The sequence below is a fragment of the Aspergillus vadensis genome (genome assembly GCF_003184925.1).
Source record: "Aspergillus vadensis CBS 113365 unplaced genomic scaffold BO88scaffold_10, whole genome shotgun sequence".
NCBI lineage: Eukaryota > Fungi > Ascomycota > Eurotiomycetes > Eurotiales > Aspergillaceae > Aspergillus > Aspergillus vadensis.
The window spans coordinates 419,538-438,662 of record NW_020292048.1 but is presented as its reverse complement, the minus strand read 5'-3'; the positions used below and the strand labels follow the sequence as shown (position 1 = coordinate 438,662).

General features: G+C 50.3%; 6 protein-coding genes across 6 annotated transcripts; 3 read left to right on the top strand and 3 right to left on the bottom strand.

Annotated features, from left to right (window-relative positions):
- Positions 1-2,072: 2,072 nt before the first annotated feature.
- BO88DRAFT_404546 (putative catechol dioxygenase) lies at positions 2,073-3,142 on the bottom strand. Its single transcript, XM_025706653.1, has 2 exons — positions 2,838-3,142; positions 2,073-2,773 (listed from the first exon to the last, which is right to left on the bottom strand). Exons 1-2 carry the CDS (start codon positions 3,086-3,088, stop codon positions 2,077-2,079), a joined length of 948 nt encoding a protein of 315 aa, XP_025563319.1. The 5' UTR covers positions 3,089-3,142; the 3' UTR covers positions 2,073-2,076.
- Positions 3,143-6,554: 3,412 nt separating this feature from the next.
- On the top strand, positions 6,555-8,021 carry BO88DRAFT_35469 (acetate uptake transporter family protein). Its single transcript, XM_025703681.1, has 3 exons — positions 6,555-7,085; positions 7,161-7,335; positions 7,405-8,021. Exons 1-3 carry the CDS (start codon positions 6,685-6,687, stop codon positions 7,738-7,740), a joined length of 912 nt encoding a protein of 303 aa, XP_025563318.1. The 5' UTR covers positions 6,555-6,684; the 3' UTR covers positions 7,741-8,021.
- Positions 8,022-8,187: 166 nt separating this feature from the next.
- On the bottom strand, positions 8,188-10,186 carry BO88DRAFT_339627 (proline-specific permease; the record flags this gene model as incomplete). The annotated part of the gene is made up of 7 exons (XM_025703037.1): positions 8,188-8,421; positions 8,492-8,733; positions 8,795-9,269; positions 9,322-9,533; positions 9,581-9,670; positions 9,725-9,968; positions 10,019-10,186. 7 exons carry the CDS (start codon positions 10,184-10,186, stop codon positions 8,188-8,190), a joined length of 1,665 nt encoding a protein of 554 aa, XP_025563317.1.
- A 1,459-nt stretch (positions 10,187-11,645) lies between these two features.
- BO88DRAFT_443544 (phytanoyl-CoA dioxygenase family protein) lies at positions 11,646-12,982 on the top strand (the record flags this gene model as incomplete). Its single annotated transcript, XM_025710033.1, has 2 exons — positions 11,646-11,819; positions 11,867-12,982. 2 exons carry the CDS (start codon positions 11,646-11,648, stop codon positions 12,617-12,619), a joined length of 927 nt encoding a protein of 308 aa, XP_025563316.1. The 3' UTR covers positions 12,620-12,982.
- A 1,918-nt stretch (positions 12,983-14,900) lies between these two features.
- Positions 14,901-17,230, top strand: BO88DRAFT_443543 (cytochrome P450). Its single transcript, XM_025710032.1, has 4 exons — positions 14,901-15,503; positions 15,577-16,118; positions 16,172-16,511; positions 16,580-17,230. The coding sequence occupies exons 1-4, from the start codon at positions 15,245-15,247 to the stop codon at positions 17,002-17,004; spliced, it is 1,566 nt and encodes a 521-aa protein (XP_025563315.1). The 5' UTR covers positions 14,901-15,244; the 3' UTR covers positions 17,005-17,230.
- Positions 17,231-18,014: 784 nt separating this feature from the next.
- On the bottom strand, positions 18,015-19,103 carry BO88DRAFT_404541 (uncharacterized protein). The gene is made up of 3 exons (XM_025706652.1): positions 18,780-19,103; positions 18,427-18,708; positions 18,015-18,342 (listed from the first exon to the last, which is right to left on the bottom strand). The coding sequence occupies exons 1-3, from the start codon at positions 19,025-19,027 to the stop codon at positions 18,300-18,302; spliced, it is 573 nt and encodes a 190-aa protein (XP_025563314.1). The 5' UTR covers positions 19,028-19,103; the 3' UTR covers positions 18,015-18,299.
- Between the last annotated feature and the right edge of the window lie 22 nt (positions 19,104-19,125).

Genomic DNA, 19,125 nt, shown 5'->3' with positions numbered 1-19,125 from the left:
GAACAATCTATGCAAATTGAGCAAAATGGACAATCTAAATCGCCTTATGTTTGCAGGTTTAGTGATTAGAGTGGCAAACGGCCAGGTCAGGTCAGGTTAATTGAAAATCTTATACCTGGCGGTTAATAGATTTTTACACTCAATAACAGTTACTATTTGCCCGCGTGCTGCCCTTATCGGCGCTTTCTGCCTGGCGAGTCCGCCTTACTAGTAGTTAACTAGCAGTGATCTGTAACAATTTCCTTATTTAGAGAGCTGTATTAAAATAATATTATTATAAACTTTATTATATGGCTGTGCTCAGGCTACTATACTAAATACCTCTTCATGCTCGTTCCGCTGCGTGTTCCTAGATAGTAATACAACACTGATTCTGCTGCATTCTTTGCTTCTTTCGTTCCTTCCGCTTGTGGAGCGTTCGAACAGAATTTGTGTCTGAGGTCTATAGACAAGATATATTACTTACCGACTTAAGCCCCAGGAATGTTATGATGGTTCCACCGGGCCCACGCCGGCAATGCAACCTTGTATTTCTGGACTTTGCTGGCAGTCTCTTCGGCAGAAAACTGGATGAGCCGCTGCTTGCCGGTAGGGAGTTTTTCCTTGGGCAGTATATCTCTCTAATCCTGCGATGGAAGAGGGGCATGAAGCTTGAATTCGACGAATGGATTTACTGAGAATGGGCGGACTGGGTCGATGCGGAATTTGCTCTTACCGCCCACACTATCACTCCAGGAGTGCGTGAGGGATACAGTAAGAAATAGGTGTGCTCACACGGCAAGATGATCTCATGGCTATTTTCCCTCTGCAAACCAAACGGGTTCTACACACGTCAGTGCATTCGAATCCCGGTACAACTAGTTGAACTGCAATGCCAGCTCAGATGACATACCGCTATCGACGGGCATCGGATGGCAGAGTCTGGCTGATCTTGGGGTCATACGGCAGGCATAATTACCAGGAAGCCCACGGCAAGCACTTGTGTGAATCATTCAAAGTCTATGCGCCTATTGCACTGGCCTAGAATGTGCGTATAGACAATTGATTGTTCGAAGCTTGTGAACGACTTACCCTTGCTCTGAGTCATATTTCATTGCGGAATAATGGCGTGAGCAGAAAATGGGGACACAATGCCATACACCTTCTCGACGACCATAACACAATACCTCTCAGTCTGATCAATCCGCGGATGCGTGATATATTTCCTTCGAGCACAACAACAAGAGATATGATCTGTCTTCTCGTTTTCTGGTATGTTTTCTCTAAAGTGGTCTATCTAGTATGTGGGAAAGAGAGCGATGGGCTCAGACATGCCGTTTCCATTTCATGGCGTAATGCCACTTCTCATTGACGCAGACGAAATCACATCAAAAATATTCTCCAGTACTCCATGGATGCTGATTCTCAAGCGTCATAAAACAATAACAATAACATCAAGGATGCAAATTTTATAATATAATTACAACAGGAAAGTAACTTATCTAATCACTATATACAGACACATCCTACGAGGTAGTATTTGCTTTAGACGCCCTGCTTCGGATTGCTATTGATATACCGTAGTGGCATGGGTATTTCCGTATTTCCGTTATTTGCCGCGTGTAACCAGTCAGTTGTCATAAATCATGCATTGTGTGGTGTGCATAAAACAACATTCTTATTTTTGGATCTGATGTTATGAAGGGATCTGGTGTGACTTTTGTGGGTAATGAGTGCTACTACCAATGAGGTCCTGTCCTGTCCACGGGATGCACCCAATCTGGATACTTAGTACTTACTACCACTACGTGGGACGATGACATTGACTAGGATCCGATTTGCGGAGGCTTGGCCTGGGGACCCCGCACTGGACCCATCGTGCTTATGCAGGTGCTATGATCTTCTCGAAGTGCAGTCGAAGGCATATGTGGGTCTACTAACTACGATGGCGCTAGAAGTTCCATGTGTGAATGGTATGAAAAAGAATCTGTATTCAAACAGTATGTCCAAGGGTCATCGCTGAAAAGTTCGACAAATGCAAAACTATGTACATCAAATGCTTCGTATCACCAAATCATGGCATGTGTTTCTGCTTTTTTACAGCTTCTCCTGGGTCTTGCTGGCCTTGTTGAACCGCTCGAAGGAGGAGACCGGGGGAGCGGAGTTGGGGTTGGGGTGGTGCTTCTTCAGAGCCATGGTGACGTTGTACTCCAGGTCGAGCTGGGCCTTGGGGTCATCGGTCTTGGGCTTGAAGTCGACAACCAGATCGTCCTTGACGGCGAAGACGGAGTCGATGTCGAGATGAGGGTCGTCGGAGGGGTAGATCTGGTTGATGACGGTGGCGTAGTCGGGGTGGGTGATCATCAAGTGAATGTGGGCAGGACGCATGGGAGAGCGGTCCATGAGGTTGAGGAGAACACCGGCGGGACCGTCGGTGGGGAGAGAGTAAGGAGTGGGGTGGTAGCAGTACCACCAGAACTCGCCCTTCTCGTTGGAGCGGAACTTGCCGCGAAGGTTGTTCTCGGTCTGGTTGGGGTCCTGGAAGTCGTACTGGCCGTTGGCAGAGGCTTGCCAGATGTCAAGAACGGCACCGACGATGGGAGCACCAGTCTCCATGTCCTTCAAAACACCGTGCATGAAGGTGACCTTTCCGTTGGGGTTGGGGTCCTGAATGATGCTGTCGCCGAGCGCACGGAAGGGAGCGTTGGGAGACCAGAAGGGACCGAGAATGACGTTGGAGGTGGGGGAGACACCGTCCTCAGTGATGATCTTGTTGGCGATCTCATCGACAAGGCTGTGGGGAGATGATAATTAGCTTTGAGTCTGGTGCGATCGCTATTGTTGTGTGGTGGACTTACGATTCCAGACCGATGACATCGCAGATACGGTGGCACTCGTTACGGATGGGAGTGCTGATCTTTCCGATGGAGTTGATGAACTCGACACCAAGCATCCACTCAGCGGAAGTAAGCTCAACCTCACGAGCGAAGTCGTGGATGTGTCTGATCAGGGCGCCAAGGACCACACGAGCACGCTCGGGGGTCTTGGGTCCCATGGCGTTGACCACATAGGGAGTGAAGTTAGGGTCGAAGCGGCGGTTGGTAGACATGTTGTCTGTGTGTGTATGTGTAGTATAAAGAGGAGAAAGGTAGAAGGTATGAAGGTTGAGAGAAGAGTGAGATGTAGAATGATGAGAGACAAAAACTCAGCGAGGTCTGGAGGGTCTATATACACGATGGATTTGGTCGTGGCAAGTCTGGATAGAACGGCGAGCGACGGCAAATCGATCGGCTACAACTCCGTGTGGGGACAGTGCGACGGTACCAGACACCCAAAGTTACCGTTGCCACATGCCGACGGATCTGATGGGTTGCATGATGCGATGTTTCAGTTTTCGCAGTTCGTAGTGGGAACAGCCGAATAACGGCAGGTTGCATTTGCCTTGCCGAATTAGCAAGATTACCTGCATATCAAAATCGATAATTGATTTTGATATCAATCTGCATTGCTGCGCGGTGATCCCCGGGGTTGCTCTTACCCGCGGGTAAGTGCTCCCTGGCTTCCCCAGCTCTCCGCCTTCCTATCCGGACTGACACCTTCTCGACGAACTGTTTTTCCGCCCTGCCATTCACCTACCGACCAACAGCCTTGTTGGCAATGGGCTGATTATACTTCTGGACTAGGGGTTCTATGCACAGCATCCTCATCGTGTGGACCAATCACGATGGTTCAAGTAGTAATCCTACGCTGGGAAGCAGCTGAGCTTTCTGTCAGCTCTTGGCTCTCTCCCCAATTTTTCATTTGACATTTTACAACATATCATCATAAATAAATACACATGGTCATTCATTTCTATTTGGGGTTTTTCCCTTATAGAAGTTACAGAAGAAACTGTCACAATCAATATCCTGGCAATCCCTCTATGCTGCTCATGATTCTGCCGGCAAGTCGACGGCTGGCAATCCGGGGGCGGGGGCGGGGTGACTGCCGGGGGGAAAAACAAAAACCTGCGCTCTTCCCCAAAGAGGACAGCGGTGTGTGCTCCTTTACTTTTTGACGGGCTCTAATTGGCGCTGACCCTTTCCGGTCTCGAAGCCGATATGAGACCGGCATCCGGGCAGGACCCCGTTGCCGTTGGGCACGTGCCATCCTTAATCTCGGGATTGACAAGCGGGGCGGCATACCGATGCCCCGGGAAGAATGACCCCAGGTCGACCACGCTGCACTGTAGGGCAGTATCCGGGGTGGTGATTAACCACGGCTACCCCTGGATGTCGTATGATTGTAAGCCGGGGGAGTGGATCTACCCTCTTCCCTCTCAACACGGCATCGCTGCCGACTTTGATTCACTCTTCCGTCGAGTTGAGGGTTGCGGATGAGCTACCGGTAGAATCAACCATCTACTGCCGTGACAGGGCACCTCTTTTACACATCAGACCATATGTGACTATACGAGTATAGTTTCTAGTCAATTTCAAAATGACTCAGTTGCTTTCAACAATTGGCGCCTCTTATGCCGAGTTGGGCGACACTTGTATGGTAGTAGACTGTGTCAGACTAATCTTCCACGCGAGGCCTCACATACACTCTGTACCTGGTAGTTCACGCCAACTGACAGCCCTGCCTCCCACAAACTGAGCTAGCCTGACTCAGTCAGTCACACCTCATTGGCGCGCATTCCCGCCTGCGATCTATGCACCAAGTAGCCTAGCCACGTGCGACCAGCCTTAGTGATGTGGACCGGAAACTTACCAATACACCACCAATAGACACGAATGATAGACTCTTCTCCCCTCGCTAGCCGCAAGAGGCATCCGAGGAACTTTCCATGTCGTCAAAGCTCCATAACCACGACATGCCATCCGTCCTTGACAAGCGGATCCCGTCAAGGGACAAACAAATCCCGGGGAGTGGACACCAGGACCGTCCCGATTCCTTCCCCGGATGTTCCCAAACCTTCTATACTTGGATACGTCTGCGGCAGGGACCAGACTAGGTCATAGTTGCAGTAGTGAGCCCACCTAGTAGTCTCTTGGCTACCTGTTGTCATCGCCTGAGGCACCAACTGGACTTAAAATGGTCTAGACTGGACTCTGCACGCTGTTCGATTAGTCTTTCCCCGGTATTAGCACGGCCCGTTCCTGGCTAACTGTCTATTGGTGCAGTCCCTGCAGTCGGAGGGTCTAGCATGGGGTTCATCCTGGTTCAATGATCGTTGGAGAACCGTGTATACTTGGTTGCAACCCATGTCAGAGGCGGAACATTAAACATGATGCAAATTCCTCATATGTATCTATTTCTTCCAGTAGGCTTCTTTCAGTTGAAATTCTTTATAGGTGAAACTTCTTTGTATGCGATTCAGTTTTTGGAAGTTGTATAGATTTGGAGATGTCTCATTGCGGAAATCTTCATTATGGGTTTTTGCTTGCACTGGACTTTCTATCAGTCACTGTAAAACAAGACTAGTAATTGTGTTATACTTTTTACGGCCTTTGTTAGCTAAATCTGTTCTAAACAACTAATTCTTGATGAATGCCAAAATACAACTGTGGAAAATCGTGTGTTGTTGGCATTTGCATTGATAGTGTAGATATATATTTCTATGCCCTATACTCTAGTACCACCGTAGACGCTGAACCGGCACAATTGCAGACGCATTTGCAATCTACAAAAATGACCAGTTAACTATAAACCTCCTTGTTCATTGTAATTCAGGTCTTACTTTAGAATAGCATTTCTGATCGAAAGTCTCATGTCTCAAAATCAAGCCTGTACTAATAAATTCTGCGACCATTGTTGTTACGAATAGATATGCCTCAGGCATGAATTGTTTCTACGCAACCCTAGCACCTTCCACCAAGGGTCAGTTGCAAACATAAGAAATAATTGGCTGCAATGATAAATAGACTTCCCAATTCTGGCCACTCCCTCGTCCCATCTACGAATCAGTCCAATTTTGCTCCTATCCTTCCATGGTCACCTCCTTGCCGATGCATGGTACATTGTTCCTCCGCTCCGGGGAGTCAGTTGGGGTCAGACCCGATCCTGCCCGGGGCGGCAGTTACGCTATCCGGCCACGCCCGGCCAGTGCAGACTCGGTAGTTGAAAAATGTCAGCATCCGTGATTCTCCTCCTCTTTGGTTCCAACCCCGGCTTCACTTGTCTCCGGCCTGAAGACTTGGTCCTACCAGCAGCCACACGCGATTCTATTGGACACTGTAATGGTACGATGATCATGTGCATGGTTACATTTACTATCGATTCAGCAAAGCCTAACTTCCCTTGGGGTTGACCGTAACAGTGACTGAGAACTTCTCTGATTCGCACTCCCTTCCCATCTATGACGCTGATCCTGGCCACCTACGGACAGCTTCTCCGCACTGGCTCTCCACTGCCCCAGCACCTCCCCGGATTTCCACTGGCGCATCCATCCATTGCATCTAAGTAATGATATCAACCTCGTCCCAATTTTGAGACCCCATATCTTCAGCGAGCATCATCACTCAATTAGATCGAAGATCAAGCTCAATTCCCCTAGGCCGCCATGTGCGATCCAGATACTACCCGTCGATCCCCCGCTTGGGGAAGACGATCGAGCAGGCCCCTGGCTTGGAGATACTGTATTCCTCTCCTATTTAGCTAAATAGCAAAGACCCCAGTATAATTCCCTATCTTCATATTCTACACCATTTCAATGAAGACAGAATGCCTTCAGACAACCTCTCCATCTTCCCCTCAACATCAATGTCTTCCACCCCCAGTTCCCAAGAGAAACCCCCACCCACCGAACCAACCCTCGTGAGAACAAACACCTCCACAGCGACTCCCAATGACTCCTTCCACTTCGACTTCGGGCCCCTCGCCCACGTCAACACGGCAGGAACCACCTATCCGGCCTTCGCAGGCGAACTCCAACCGGGTCTATGGAAGCCCCAGAAGCGCCGTAAGATGGCCAATCCCGCACCGTTAGGACTCTGCGGGTTTGCGCTCACGACATTCCTCCTGGGCTGCATCAACATGCAGACGCTGGGAATCGCCACCCCCAACATCATCGTCGGGCCTGCTTTCGCATACGGAGGTCTTGTCCAGCTTCTCGCGGGCATGTGGTACGTACATGCCTCCAACCCAGAAACTCAATTCTTCCATCCACCCAACCATAAACCACTAACCAACGAAACCAGGGAAATGGCCGCCGGAAACACCTTCGGCGCAACCGCGCTCTCCTCCTACGGCGGATTCTGGATCTCCCTATCCATAGTCTTCATCCCCGGCGGATTCGACATTCAGGGCGCCTACAAAGCAGCCAATAATGGCAGCTTGTCGATGTTCTATGACGCATTCGGGTTATTCCTAATGGTACTACTGCCACCACCTCCCCACGCCCATACCCCCCACCAAGACTGATTTGGAATAAAATACATACAGGGCTGGTTCATCTTCACCTTCCTCCTCTGGCTCTGCACGCTCAAATCAACCTACGTCTTCTGCGCCCTCTTCGCAGCCGTCGATGTCGCCCTTCTCCTCCTAGCAGTTGGGTATATTCATCGCACAGCGCCGGAGGTACCCAACGCGAAGATTATTAAAGCGGGTGGGTTGTTTGCATTGCTGGGTGCGTTTATGGCTTGGTATGTTGCACTTGCGGGCATCGCGGACGATAGTAATAGTTTCTTTCTTGTTCCTGTGTTTCATTTCCCCTGGTCGGAGAAGGGGAGGGAGTCGAGGAGGAAGGGGGAAAGTGGGGAGAGTGGGGATAGTGTTTGATTTGATTTTGATACCATGGCTTTTCTGATGTATTATGGGGGTTTGTATGTTTCATGTGTGACGAGTATGGTGTTCTTGGGTTTGGGATGCTTGCTTTGTGCTTTGTGCTTTTGGTGACTACTTTGGATTGCTATTTGGGATGGATGGATGGATAGATATGATGGGATTTGGGCGCTTGGGTTAGTACTTGACTTCTTACTTTCTATTTGGGTTTCTCCAGGTATTAGACCCGCGCCATTCTAGACTAGATGCGACTCTACGTCCTCCAAGCTAGATGATGATATGAATACCAATATATTTACTACCAGAGCGCCATTAAGTTAGGACACCTAGACACGTACACCCAACATAAGAATCTGCGATCAACCACCAATTGTATAAAAAAACAAGCATATCACACATCACCCCAACTACCCACACAACAAACCACCAGAGACAGCGGTATAATCACCACATCCGCAAATACGCCCCCACACGCCTCCACCGTGGCATACCATAATACTTATCCAACCGCCGAATCTCCTCAGCAGTCAACACCGCCCTTCCCGTACCCAAATCAGCAGTGTTTAGATCGCGCCACTCGGTCCGAAAGATAATCTTGTACAGTACCGTGGCAACGATAATCAATATGAGTCCGATGGTGTAGGAGAAGAAGTTGTATGCTGAGAAGGAGTCGTCGATCTATCATCGATTAGTCATGGGGTTAGGGGTTAAGCTTAGTGTGTCGGGTAGAGAGGGGGATGTCTCTTACTGGTTTGATCCCCAGATAGAGAAGACAGACAAGAAGTAATGTCGATATGATAAGAACAGTGACTGGGGCTAGTGGCCATAGGGGGGAGTGCCATGCGTAGGCTGGAGTTGTTAGCAGCGTGCTGTTCTGGGCTTTGATGGCGGCGCGGAAGCGGAACGAGGTGATTGCGATGATAGCCCAGTTGGTGAAGAAGGAGGCGCTGGTTATGGCGATGAGCCAGTTGAGGACTTCGAGGCCGCCGGCTATGATTGTCTTCGTTAGTATTGCTAGGGAAGTTATGGATGAAAAGTGCAATGGACTCACCGCTCAAGCTCATGTAGGTGATTGTAACCCCTACAACGGCAGTAATGGCAAGTGCCCATCTTGGACGACCTTTATCGTCGACTTTGGCAATAAACGAGGGTAGTAGTTTTTGTAGTGCCATGGTGCGGAGAATGCGAGACGGAAGGAATATGCCTTCTAATGCGATGGCGAGGATACCGATGATTAGACACGCATTGATGAGACTGGGAATACCCTTGATTCCGGCGTCTTCGACGGCAATCACAAACGGGGATGTAGTCACGCTGGAGCCGCCTAGTAGTCGTGAATCGTCTGAGGGAACAATGATCGAGACGAGCACCACGGAAACGAGATAGAAGACTGCTACTCGCCACGGGACTAGATTGGCTGCGTGTGCCATCGAGTAGCGAGGAGATTCGGCCTCGCCGCCCATGACTCCGATGAAGACTTGATCACCAGCGGCCCAGATAGCAAGTAATGCGGCGTTGGCAAATCCCTGCATCCTTGGCTTAGCTCTGATCGGAACACGATTCGCATGGGGTACTAACACCAAAACCATTCTTAAATGCTGGGAGCTCTGTCCATGTACTTCCGTCTCGTACATACCCCGACGGACCGGCTCCGCCGATTATCGCCAGTGAGATAATGGTGATGAAGAGGAATAGCAGCACTTTGACCAAAGAGCCAAAGTATTCAAGCCAGCCGAAATACTTGTTCGGCACCAAGAAGACCGCCAAACAGATAACCAGGTATATCGTGACTACAGATGTAAGCAGGTGCCGTGCGTATAGGCTGAAGCAGACTCACGCAAAGCTGCTTCAGGAATGGCCCCATCGGCCCAGAAGTTGACTAAAAGCACGAAGAAGGTCCCTTCGGACGCAAACACCGTCGTCCATCCTAGCAATAGATGAGTTCATATGCCCGTTACAATGTCTGAGCTCGGCCACTCACCTAGCCATTCTGCAACGCCAGCACCAAAAGCCAATGCTGGGTCAACCCATCGATCGGCGTAGTCGATGTAATTGCCTGACGTGGGAAAAGCGATCGTCATCTCAGACAATGTCTGCAGGTTGGCCCAGACTCCGATGCAGACGATCAAATAGCCTATGAACATGTTTCCTGGGCCTCCCTCGCCTAGAGCCTTCCCCGTCGCTATGAATAAACCACTTCCGACATTGGAACCCAGAGATATTACCTGTCTTAGTCAGTATTACTGTGTGGTTTGGGTTGCGGCATGGTGCATACGTGAATCAGGCGCGGAGTTAATGTTCGATGCAGTGTCCCCGATCCTTCCACGTTGGAGTCTATGTGACCTTCGTCCACCGACTGTGTGGACGTGAGATCCAGTGTTTTCTCACTGCATACTTTTGAGGAGCTATCTGGTCCATTGATCACTTTCAATTGGGATTCCATGACAGCAAGATGAGTAGTAATTCAGTTCGTGGGCGATTGAGTGATCGCCAAAGCAAGGGAAACAAATTGATCTTAAGAATAAGTTATTGCATATAGGGAATGTGACTATCGGTTTATCAACTCGCTCTCACCTTCCCGAACCAAGATCTCCGCACTGATAAGAGGCAAGCAGTGGTTGATCCGACTCGCTCCTGACCTATCGCTAATCAGCTAGGCGGGGATTCGGACCTCAGTTGGTTGCTGCTAAAGCACGGGAACGATTGGCAAGATAAGGGGTTTCGCAGGTGCTCGTTCCGAGTTAATTCAAAAGCACCATTCTTAGCCCATCAGGTCTTCTCGGGATCCTAGTCCACGGAATGTTGGGCATTCCAGAGAGGTCTCGAACGTGCCATACCCTCTGGACAAATTCAAGGGCCACGGTAAACATACGGTTTCTGGTACTCTCCCCACATCGTTCTAGCCATCTAATGAAGGCCTGCCTGGTCTGAGTTTCAATTGCTTCAGATACGGCATACATGGGAAAAGCAAATTTACATGTCCAGCCTGGAGGACCGCGTCATGAAATGCCAACGGCTTGATGCCTGGGACATAGTCGAGTCCATTATCTGCAGTGGGAAATGCCAGTCTCTGGGGGTTTATATTGTTGTTTGACGGTTGTCGATAATTTTCAAGCAGAGCCTGATGGAATACATGGAACAGCCCGTTGCCCAGCATGTAGCTGTTTTCATATTGATCCCCTTGCTTGTCCAGTTCATTCAAGATGGATGCAAGCGATGTACCGTGTGTAAAAGCAGCTCCGAGGCATTTTTAGTTGTCGTCCTACCACACTGATCTGTGGTGACTGTATCTTAAATAAGCTACCACCTCAAGGTAATACCGCTGAACAAAGGTCTGCTGCGTGCATGTAGCTCTTCCAGGGCAGTCTCGTGCATGTGGCCAGCGCGGAGATAGCCAAAGCAGACGCGGTGGGTTCGATGGGCGCTCAGGGTTGAGCTTCCGCTTCTCACCATCGAACACCGGGACCTGGCTCGGTCGCATCTCAACTTCCTGGCTCGACAGGAAAAACAAGCAGCATGGGAAGCCATAATGCGCGTCTGTAGCCTCTCTAGACTGTAAGGAAGCCCGTGCATGACTACGTCGGCACGTCAGAATAGTAGCGATACTTGAATCCATGATGATTGGCTGTTGATGCGGGGTTTGCCTATGATATGTTATCACCTTGACACATCTAGTAGGGATCGAGTTGCCATTCATGTCGTCGCAAGACGGCCAGATGCGGAGAAGGGCTCTAGGATGATTGGCGGCTGCGGCTCCACCTGCCAAAACAGCCTGGAGATACTCCGCTTCGGGGTCACATACTTGAATCAAGCTGCCACAAGAACAGATAAGAAGCCGTCCTACCGCTCGATATGCAGACTGCCATCGTGCTATATCACCACGAAAGAGTTCTCTTGCTGTTATGGCTGTCAAGCAGCTCCCGATTCAACGCATCGACCGGGCCGACGTGGAGGCCATCATCCAAGCCATCATCAAGGATGGCTGCTGTATCATCAAGGATTTCACTGATGCGGCAACTATAGAGCAGGTCAACGAGGAAGTGCAGCCTTACCTTGATGCTGACAAGCCCTGGAAGGTAGGTGGGCAGACCCTTTTGGACCCTTGCACGTCTAACAATATCAGGGTGACCTTTTTCCACCTGAAACACGCCGCTGTGCGAACCTCGCAGGCCGTAGCAAAACTGCCCGGGAAAATTGGCTGGTCAATCCACTCATTCGTGCTCTGACAGCGAGGTTTGTTGACAAGACAACCTCCAACTTCTATGGAGAAACAAAGCATACATATACCAGCGAGGCGATCTGCTCGATCGCGATGACATTCGACATAGGGCCTGGTGCCAAGGCACAGCGGCTTCATCGTGACGACAAGAACTTTCATGTGGATCATGAAGACCAGAGCACCACGGGCTATCGGGTGGGCTCGGATGTAATGATGGCCTTCATGGTTCCCGGGATCAAGACAACAGTCGAGAATGGTGCCACCGTCGCCATCCCCGGTAGCCACCTGTGGGGTTCCGACCGGGCACCCAAGCTGGACGAGGCCATCGCCGCGGAGTTGGATGTGACCGACTGCTGGGTGATGCTGGGAGGACTGTACCATGCAGGGGGCGCGAACGTCACACAAAATGAGCGACGGGTAGTACATGGCATGTTTTTCACGCGCGGATTCCATCGACAGGAGGAGAACGTTTATCTTGCCAACACAGCTGAAGAAGTTCTGTCCTGGTCTCCAGAGGCTCAGAAAGTGATGGGATACGAGGTATCCAGTCCCAACATTGGGTTTGTGGGCTTTCAGACCCCGCTGCAGTATTTGCGCGGAGAGGGAGTCGGCGACGCATTCGGGGACTTTGATCCTTCCCAGGAGCAGCCTAAATAAGGCCACGGATCCTGACTGCGTCGTGTCGTTTCACCGCAGCCACTATTACAAGCAGTCTTTCTCCGAAGTTGAGTTAGTCTCTGATCTAAACCTAAAGGAAGAGTTTTGAAAATTATCCTCGATCAGCTTTGGGTATAGTGCTTTTCGCAAGGGTCGCCGTCACGGAAAGCAGCAGCATTCGAAACAGTAGGCAGCGTTGAGCGTTAGTAGACTTAAATCATTCGTCGGGGAATGCAGTCTCAGTTAAATTAGCACAGGCTAGCGAGTAGAGCATCTTAGTAGGCGTGAGATCATTCCACGACAGCTGCGTTCCCGACTAGTGTCACAACAGACGACACAGCAATTCCTAGTCACGCCTTGCTCTCACAAAATGTCAGAAATCAAAGAACCTCAGGTAACCGGGCACCGGGTAGCTGGAAATACTTGGCTCTGTGATGCCATGTCGACATGTGCGAGGCAACAGATCCCTTGAGTCAGGCGGTCGTCCTACGTAACATCAACTCAAGGCATCCTTCCACATGTCATGGGGACGTCCTCACTGGCTTTGCCGGTCCCGGCTCGGTGGATAGGCAACCGCCGCATGACCGACATTCGCACATCGGAACGATCCGTACAGATGCGTCCCAACGTGCAACGGGTGAACGGGAAAACTACAGGAGGGCACATGGTATGACTGCTCTGCAGAGACGAGCAGTGGGGAATGCATCCGTTACGCATGAAGATGAGGGGTTGTAGCGTTCATTGGCCTGCTGCGAGTTTTAGGTTACCACGCTAGTCAGGTAGATTGTTCTGGACTCGAGTACTTTCGTGAGACGCTTTTACCAGTCCCTGGTGGCCTCTTGTTCTGACAATCGTGAATTGCAAGGTTCCAAATGTGATATACCTGCAGGTCATTAAAGGAGAATTCGATGTCGCCGTGACTCTTGTCAGATGCCCCTATTGCAGGGACGATGAGCAGGCAACTTTGGAAGAGATGTGCCACGTATTGTTAGTGCAGACACGGAAAGGAAATTGCATGTAACAGCTCCTTCTGTGCTAGCATAATCACTGGTAGAGCATTGGCCTTCTGTGCCAGGATAGGATGGGTCAGCCATCCGTCCGCCAACATTATGGGTGAACGTTGGCGGTCAGACTTAATGGCACCACTCTGTCCATTGACGGGATTTTGAGGAATGCAGCAGAAGGCCAATCCCGACGAAGGGTGGGGAGTGGACCTATCGGACTTTCTTTGATTAAGACGAGCCTGGAGGTCTCCGGACTCAGCCTCGGGATGGGAGAACAGATTATCCCCACTGACTAGTTATTATGCCGGTGAAGCTTATTATCGAGTGTGACTGGTCGGGGTCTAAGCCCGGCCTCTCCCAGGCTGGCGGTGTTGTCCTGGGGGGGGGGGGGATGGGGATGACGAATTAGGGAGTGCATGATGATTTTTTTGGGCCGTGCAGAAGTGCGTCGGATGTGGGTAGTACATCCCCTATGCAGGTAGGAGGTTGGCACATCATTCGCATCACCGTGAAGTGCAACATACAAAATCAGTAAACAGTCAACGCGGGACGGAAACCCCGGGACTTACCCTAAAACAGTAGGAACCCCAAGTTGCAGGCGTCTCCACTGTGATGGAGGGAATAGGCCATTCAGGAGAGGCAATCAGAGAAAACCAGCAGAATGGACAGCCCCTGTTGGTGAGATGTTGGGAGGGGATCCACTTCGTATCGCTGCAGAATGGTGGATCCCCGGCTGAGTCTGAGGGTGTGAGAGAGACACAGACTGACTTCGGAATTGCGAACACCCCGGCTATCTTAGTCTGGATTGGGAATAGTAATTGGGCCCGCCCAAGTATGAAGTAACTTTCAGCTTGGACGGCCGCACGTCAAAGCAGCAAAACTCTAATATCCCTTTCAAAGACTCTAGCGACTAGCGAGAGTCTATAGGCGAGAGGTACCACTGTATGCTGTATGACAGCCAAGGGCCAGTGGAGGGCAAAATTCCCGGGCCCGCACCGTCGCGGGAAAGGCCCAAAGTTGGCACAAAACCGGATTCCCGTCATGGTGCCTTGGAGTACCTTTGGATGCCTTGCCCACAGTGACCTCGACCTTGAGTTTTTAAGGTTCATCCTCGTTATTGAATAGACTCAACGTAGATTTGTCATGGCGATGCGTGAATCATGCACAAAGTACTTGACTTGAGGGCTTACAGCAGCCGGGCGGCCGATCCGCCCCATCATCCCCTTCAGCCTGGCCAACCACCAACCTTGGATTCTTGCTCCTCGCGTTGCAGAAAAGGCAGCGACTGTCTATCAGCGGAGTCCATTCTTCAGTTGTGCTCGAATCATTGCCGCTGCCGTCCGTCCAGCCCTGGATGGTTACCAATTGACGCTCCAACTAGAGGGCATAGTTCGCACGGGCCCGGTCCACTAAAGGGGGCCTGTCAAACTCCACTGCAGAATCCGTGACCGGGATTTCTGGCGCGGACCCAAGCCCTCGGGACAACTATGTTGACTGTCTGTCTGTCTGTCTGTCGGTCCCCCTGCTACCCACAAACGACTATCTAGATATATCTGCACGTCCCGCCAGGATCCTTGCCGTTCGCGGATCTCCTCTTTCCTCATGTATCTCTTTTGGCATCATGGGCTTGATCCAAGGCCTGGTGGCCGGCCTCTCATCGGTCGCTGACTCTCCTATTGCCTTGTGTGCTGTCTTGACGGCCACCTTGATTGTCTATTCCGTCGGATTGGGAATCTATCGACTCACCTTTCATCCCTTGGCCAATTTTCCTGGTCCCAAGCTGGCTGCTTTGACATACTGGTATGAAACCTACTATGAGGTTTTCAAGTTGCCTGGGGGGCAGTTCTTGTTTCAGTACCACAAACTGCACGACAAGTATGGTAAGTCACGAAACTATGGGCAATGCCTTGGCAAACAGAGTTGGCAAGCTGACAGGGTTACCACATTTTGTAGGACCCATCATTCGCATCAGCCCGAATGAGATTCACATCAGGGATTCATCGTTCTTCGAGGAGATGTTCTCCAACTCCCTCCCGTGGAACAAGCCAGAACATCTCCAGTATCGCTTCGACAATGCCAAGGGTACCTTCTCCACCCCAAAACATGAGGCTCATAAGCCCAGACGTGCTGCGCTCAACCCGTTCTTCTCCAAGCGGGCCATTACAAATGCTACCCCCATGATGCAGGATAAGCTGTACAAGCTCTGCGACCGGCTTCGCCGTGAATACCAAGGCACTGGCAAGATTTTGCGTCTTGATTGGATGTGGGGATGTATTGCGTCTGATATCATTGTTCATTACTGCTTCAACGACGGTTATGGCTTCATCAATGCACCGGACTTTCGATCGGTCTTTATTCAAGCCATGTTTGATCTACTCGACATGGTGCATGTTCTGGTCCAGTTTCCTTGGGTGGGAGTTATTATGAATGCACTTCCTCAGAAGTTTGTGGAGACAATGAATCCTGGCCTGAAGTCCATCAACCATTACAATAGAGTAAGTCCCTATACATATCCAGTATAACCCAGGGCCGCTACTAACTGTCACAGGAAATGGCATCCCAGATCACGGATATCCTCCGAAGCAAAGAATACGGGACGATGAAAGAATCTCAACGCAAAACCGTCTTCAACGCTCTGCTAGAAGGCGGCTTACCACCTGAAGAGCTGACCCTGCGACGACTCCGCGAGGAAGCCTTTACCGTCATTGGAGCCGGCTTCGAAACCACGCGATATGCTCTGGCCGTCGCCAGCTACCACATTCTCAGCACTCCGTCGATATACAAGCGTCTGCGCGAAGAGTTGATAACAGCGATCCCCGATCCAACCAACTTTCCTCCGCTGAGCGAGCTAGAAAAGCTCCCCTACCTGACGGGATGTATCCAAGAATGTGCGCATCTCCTCCCTTCTGACTTACTACATACTAGTACCACAACTAATCACAACACCTATGAACAGGCATCCGCATGTCCTACGGCATCGTGCAACGCTCACCCCGTGTCAGCGACAAATTCCCCCTCATCTACAAAACCTGGACCATCCCCGCAGGCACCATCATCAGCATGGACAATTACTCAGTCTCGCACGACGAAGCGATCTTCCCCGACTCATACACTTTCAAACCCGAGCGCTGGCTCGACGACCCTGTCGCGCCAGACGGGCGGAAATTGACACGATACCTCGTCTCGTTCGGTCGCGGGACCCGCTCGTGTCTTGGTATCAACCTCGCCTACGCGGAAATGTACATTTCGCTGGCGAATGTGTATCGGAACTTTGAGTTTGAGCTGTTCGAGACGGGACGTGAATCGGTCGATGTCTATCGGGATATGTTTCTTCCGCATCCGAAGCCGGGGACTCAGGGGGTGAGGGTGAAGGTGTTATAGGGTGATTGTATAGGAGTAGTGATGCAGTGATGGCAGGGGTATAAATATTTTGCAATATATCTTATCAAGTGCATGCGTTCAGCAGTTTCTCCCTACTACTACTAATTGAACTCTTCGGAGCACTTTAGTAGTTCATTGTACAAGTCGCATGCAGGACGAAGAGATCCGAATATGTCTAGCGCGCACACATCACTGGATATCCAGCATGAGACCATACCAATATAGGGCGAAGAAACATGTCATGCAACCGCGTACTTAGCCTCTATCCATCACCCATACTCTAACCTATGATCCCAAACTTCATCAACAGCACCGACCATATACAATTGCAACCCACTAAACTGAACAGCCACGTCTTCCTACATACCCTGCCCAACTTCCCTGATAAACCTATAAATCGAAGTACCTGTACTGTATATCCCCGAGAACAGCCGAACGCAACTTAATCCACCACACCGATCAGATTACATCATGTCCCAACCTGCATATTGCGGAACGCCACAGTCAATATATATCCTTGTTTGCTTTTTCGAGAGCGGGATATAGCGCCGAACCTTACGTCCGCCCAGGCTTTGATTAAGTTCTTTCTGGGTTCTCTTTGTCCGATTTTGTGCTGTGCAGGTGGGTCATTATTACTTACTTAATTTATGGGAATATTCGGGTGTATCTTCGCGGGAAATAGAAGTCGTTGGGAGGGACTTATGTACTGTTATGGGAGAGGGGGTATGGGTTTGTAGGGATCCATGCTGTGTACTTCCTTCGGTAGTAGTGATAGGTGGGTTGTTTTCTTACAGATATAGTATAATGGTGATATACATGCATCGCTTCCGGTGGCCCGACGTGTGATGTGGTGACGAACATGATTCCTCTACAGTATAGCTTACGTGTGGTCTGAGAAAAGCAATTTGCACATCATAATGTAACTATGCATAACTTGAAAGGGTGGGGTGATGGATTCCATGCAATGATTATGTTTATTTTTTAGCGTATGGTACTGATTATATATCCACACATGATTGATTGATTGGGCTCATTGAATCCAACGAACCCGTGAGTCTGTACAGTGTCTAGGAGGATTGTTTCTTCGACAGATGTAACAGTGAACAATAAACTCCTATACTATACATTCTATCAACATACCCACCTATCAAACACCATGCCACCAACATAGAAGCATAAATATACCACAATGAAATGGCCCAACAGCTCGAATATCAACACATTTACCTCCCCTCCCATACTCCAGACCTCAACACCAACATCATCCCATCCCATCCCACCACACTATCAAAACTCTATAGCTCCTCCGGCGGCCTCGTAATCCCCGTCAACTTATCCCTAAACCAAACCAAACCATTAGCCCGATTCCTCTCAACCCCAAACCCCAAAGCACAAACAAAAGAAAATAATAAGATAACATACCCATTAACCTTCTTCATCAGCGCCCCGAATCCCTGATGATCATAATCCTTCTCACTCCACATATCCTTATGATAAACGACCCTCTCCCCATCCTCCCCACCCTGCAACCTCAAACTCACCAAACTATCCTCCGTCCGGGACGCTCCAATCCCGCGAAACGTATACTTCTGTCTCTGCTTCCAGACCATCTCATCGTCCGTATTCGACACCACCTCCGTCCCCAGATTCTCGCTCTTGCTGAAGAGCTTCGGAATGCCGTACCATTGACCAGCGATTTTGTACCTGAGTACCAGATCCCATAGTTGTCAGTATAGGGTTTTATGGGGATTTGTGATGGGGGGGGGGGCTACTACCGCGTATCACAGTAACTGAATGGATCGTCGTAGACGGCTTGCTCTGCGTAGACACTCATGTCTTCGGCGGACGCACTGCCGCAGTATAGGGCTATGATGTGGTCTTGGATGGATTGGCGGGATGGGGGCAGGGGCACGGAGTTCTCTGGGTGGGGGGTGTAGTCGACTTCGTGGGCGGTGTTGTGGGGGAGGTCGGGGTGCGGTTCGATGCCGCGTTGGTCGGGGTGAGGGGCCGTGGTGGGGGGCATTTTGGGCCTTGATTTTGTGTAGTAGGTAATAATGTGGAATTTGGATAAGTATGTGTATAGGTGATGTGGACGATGGGGATAGTGTGGTTGTGTGGAAT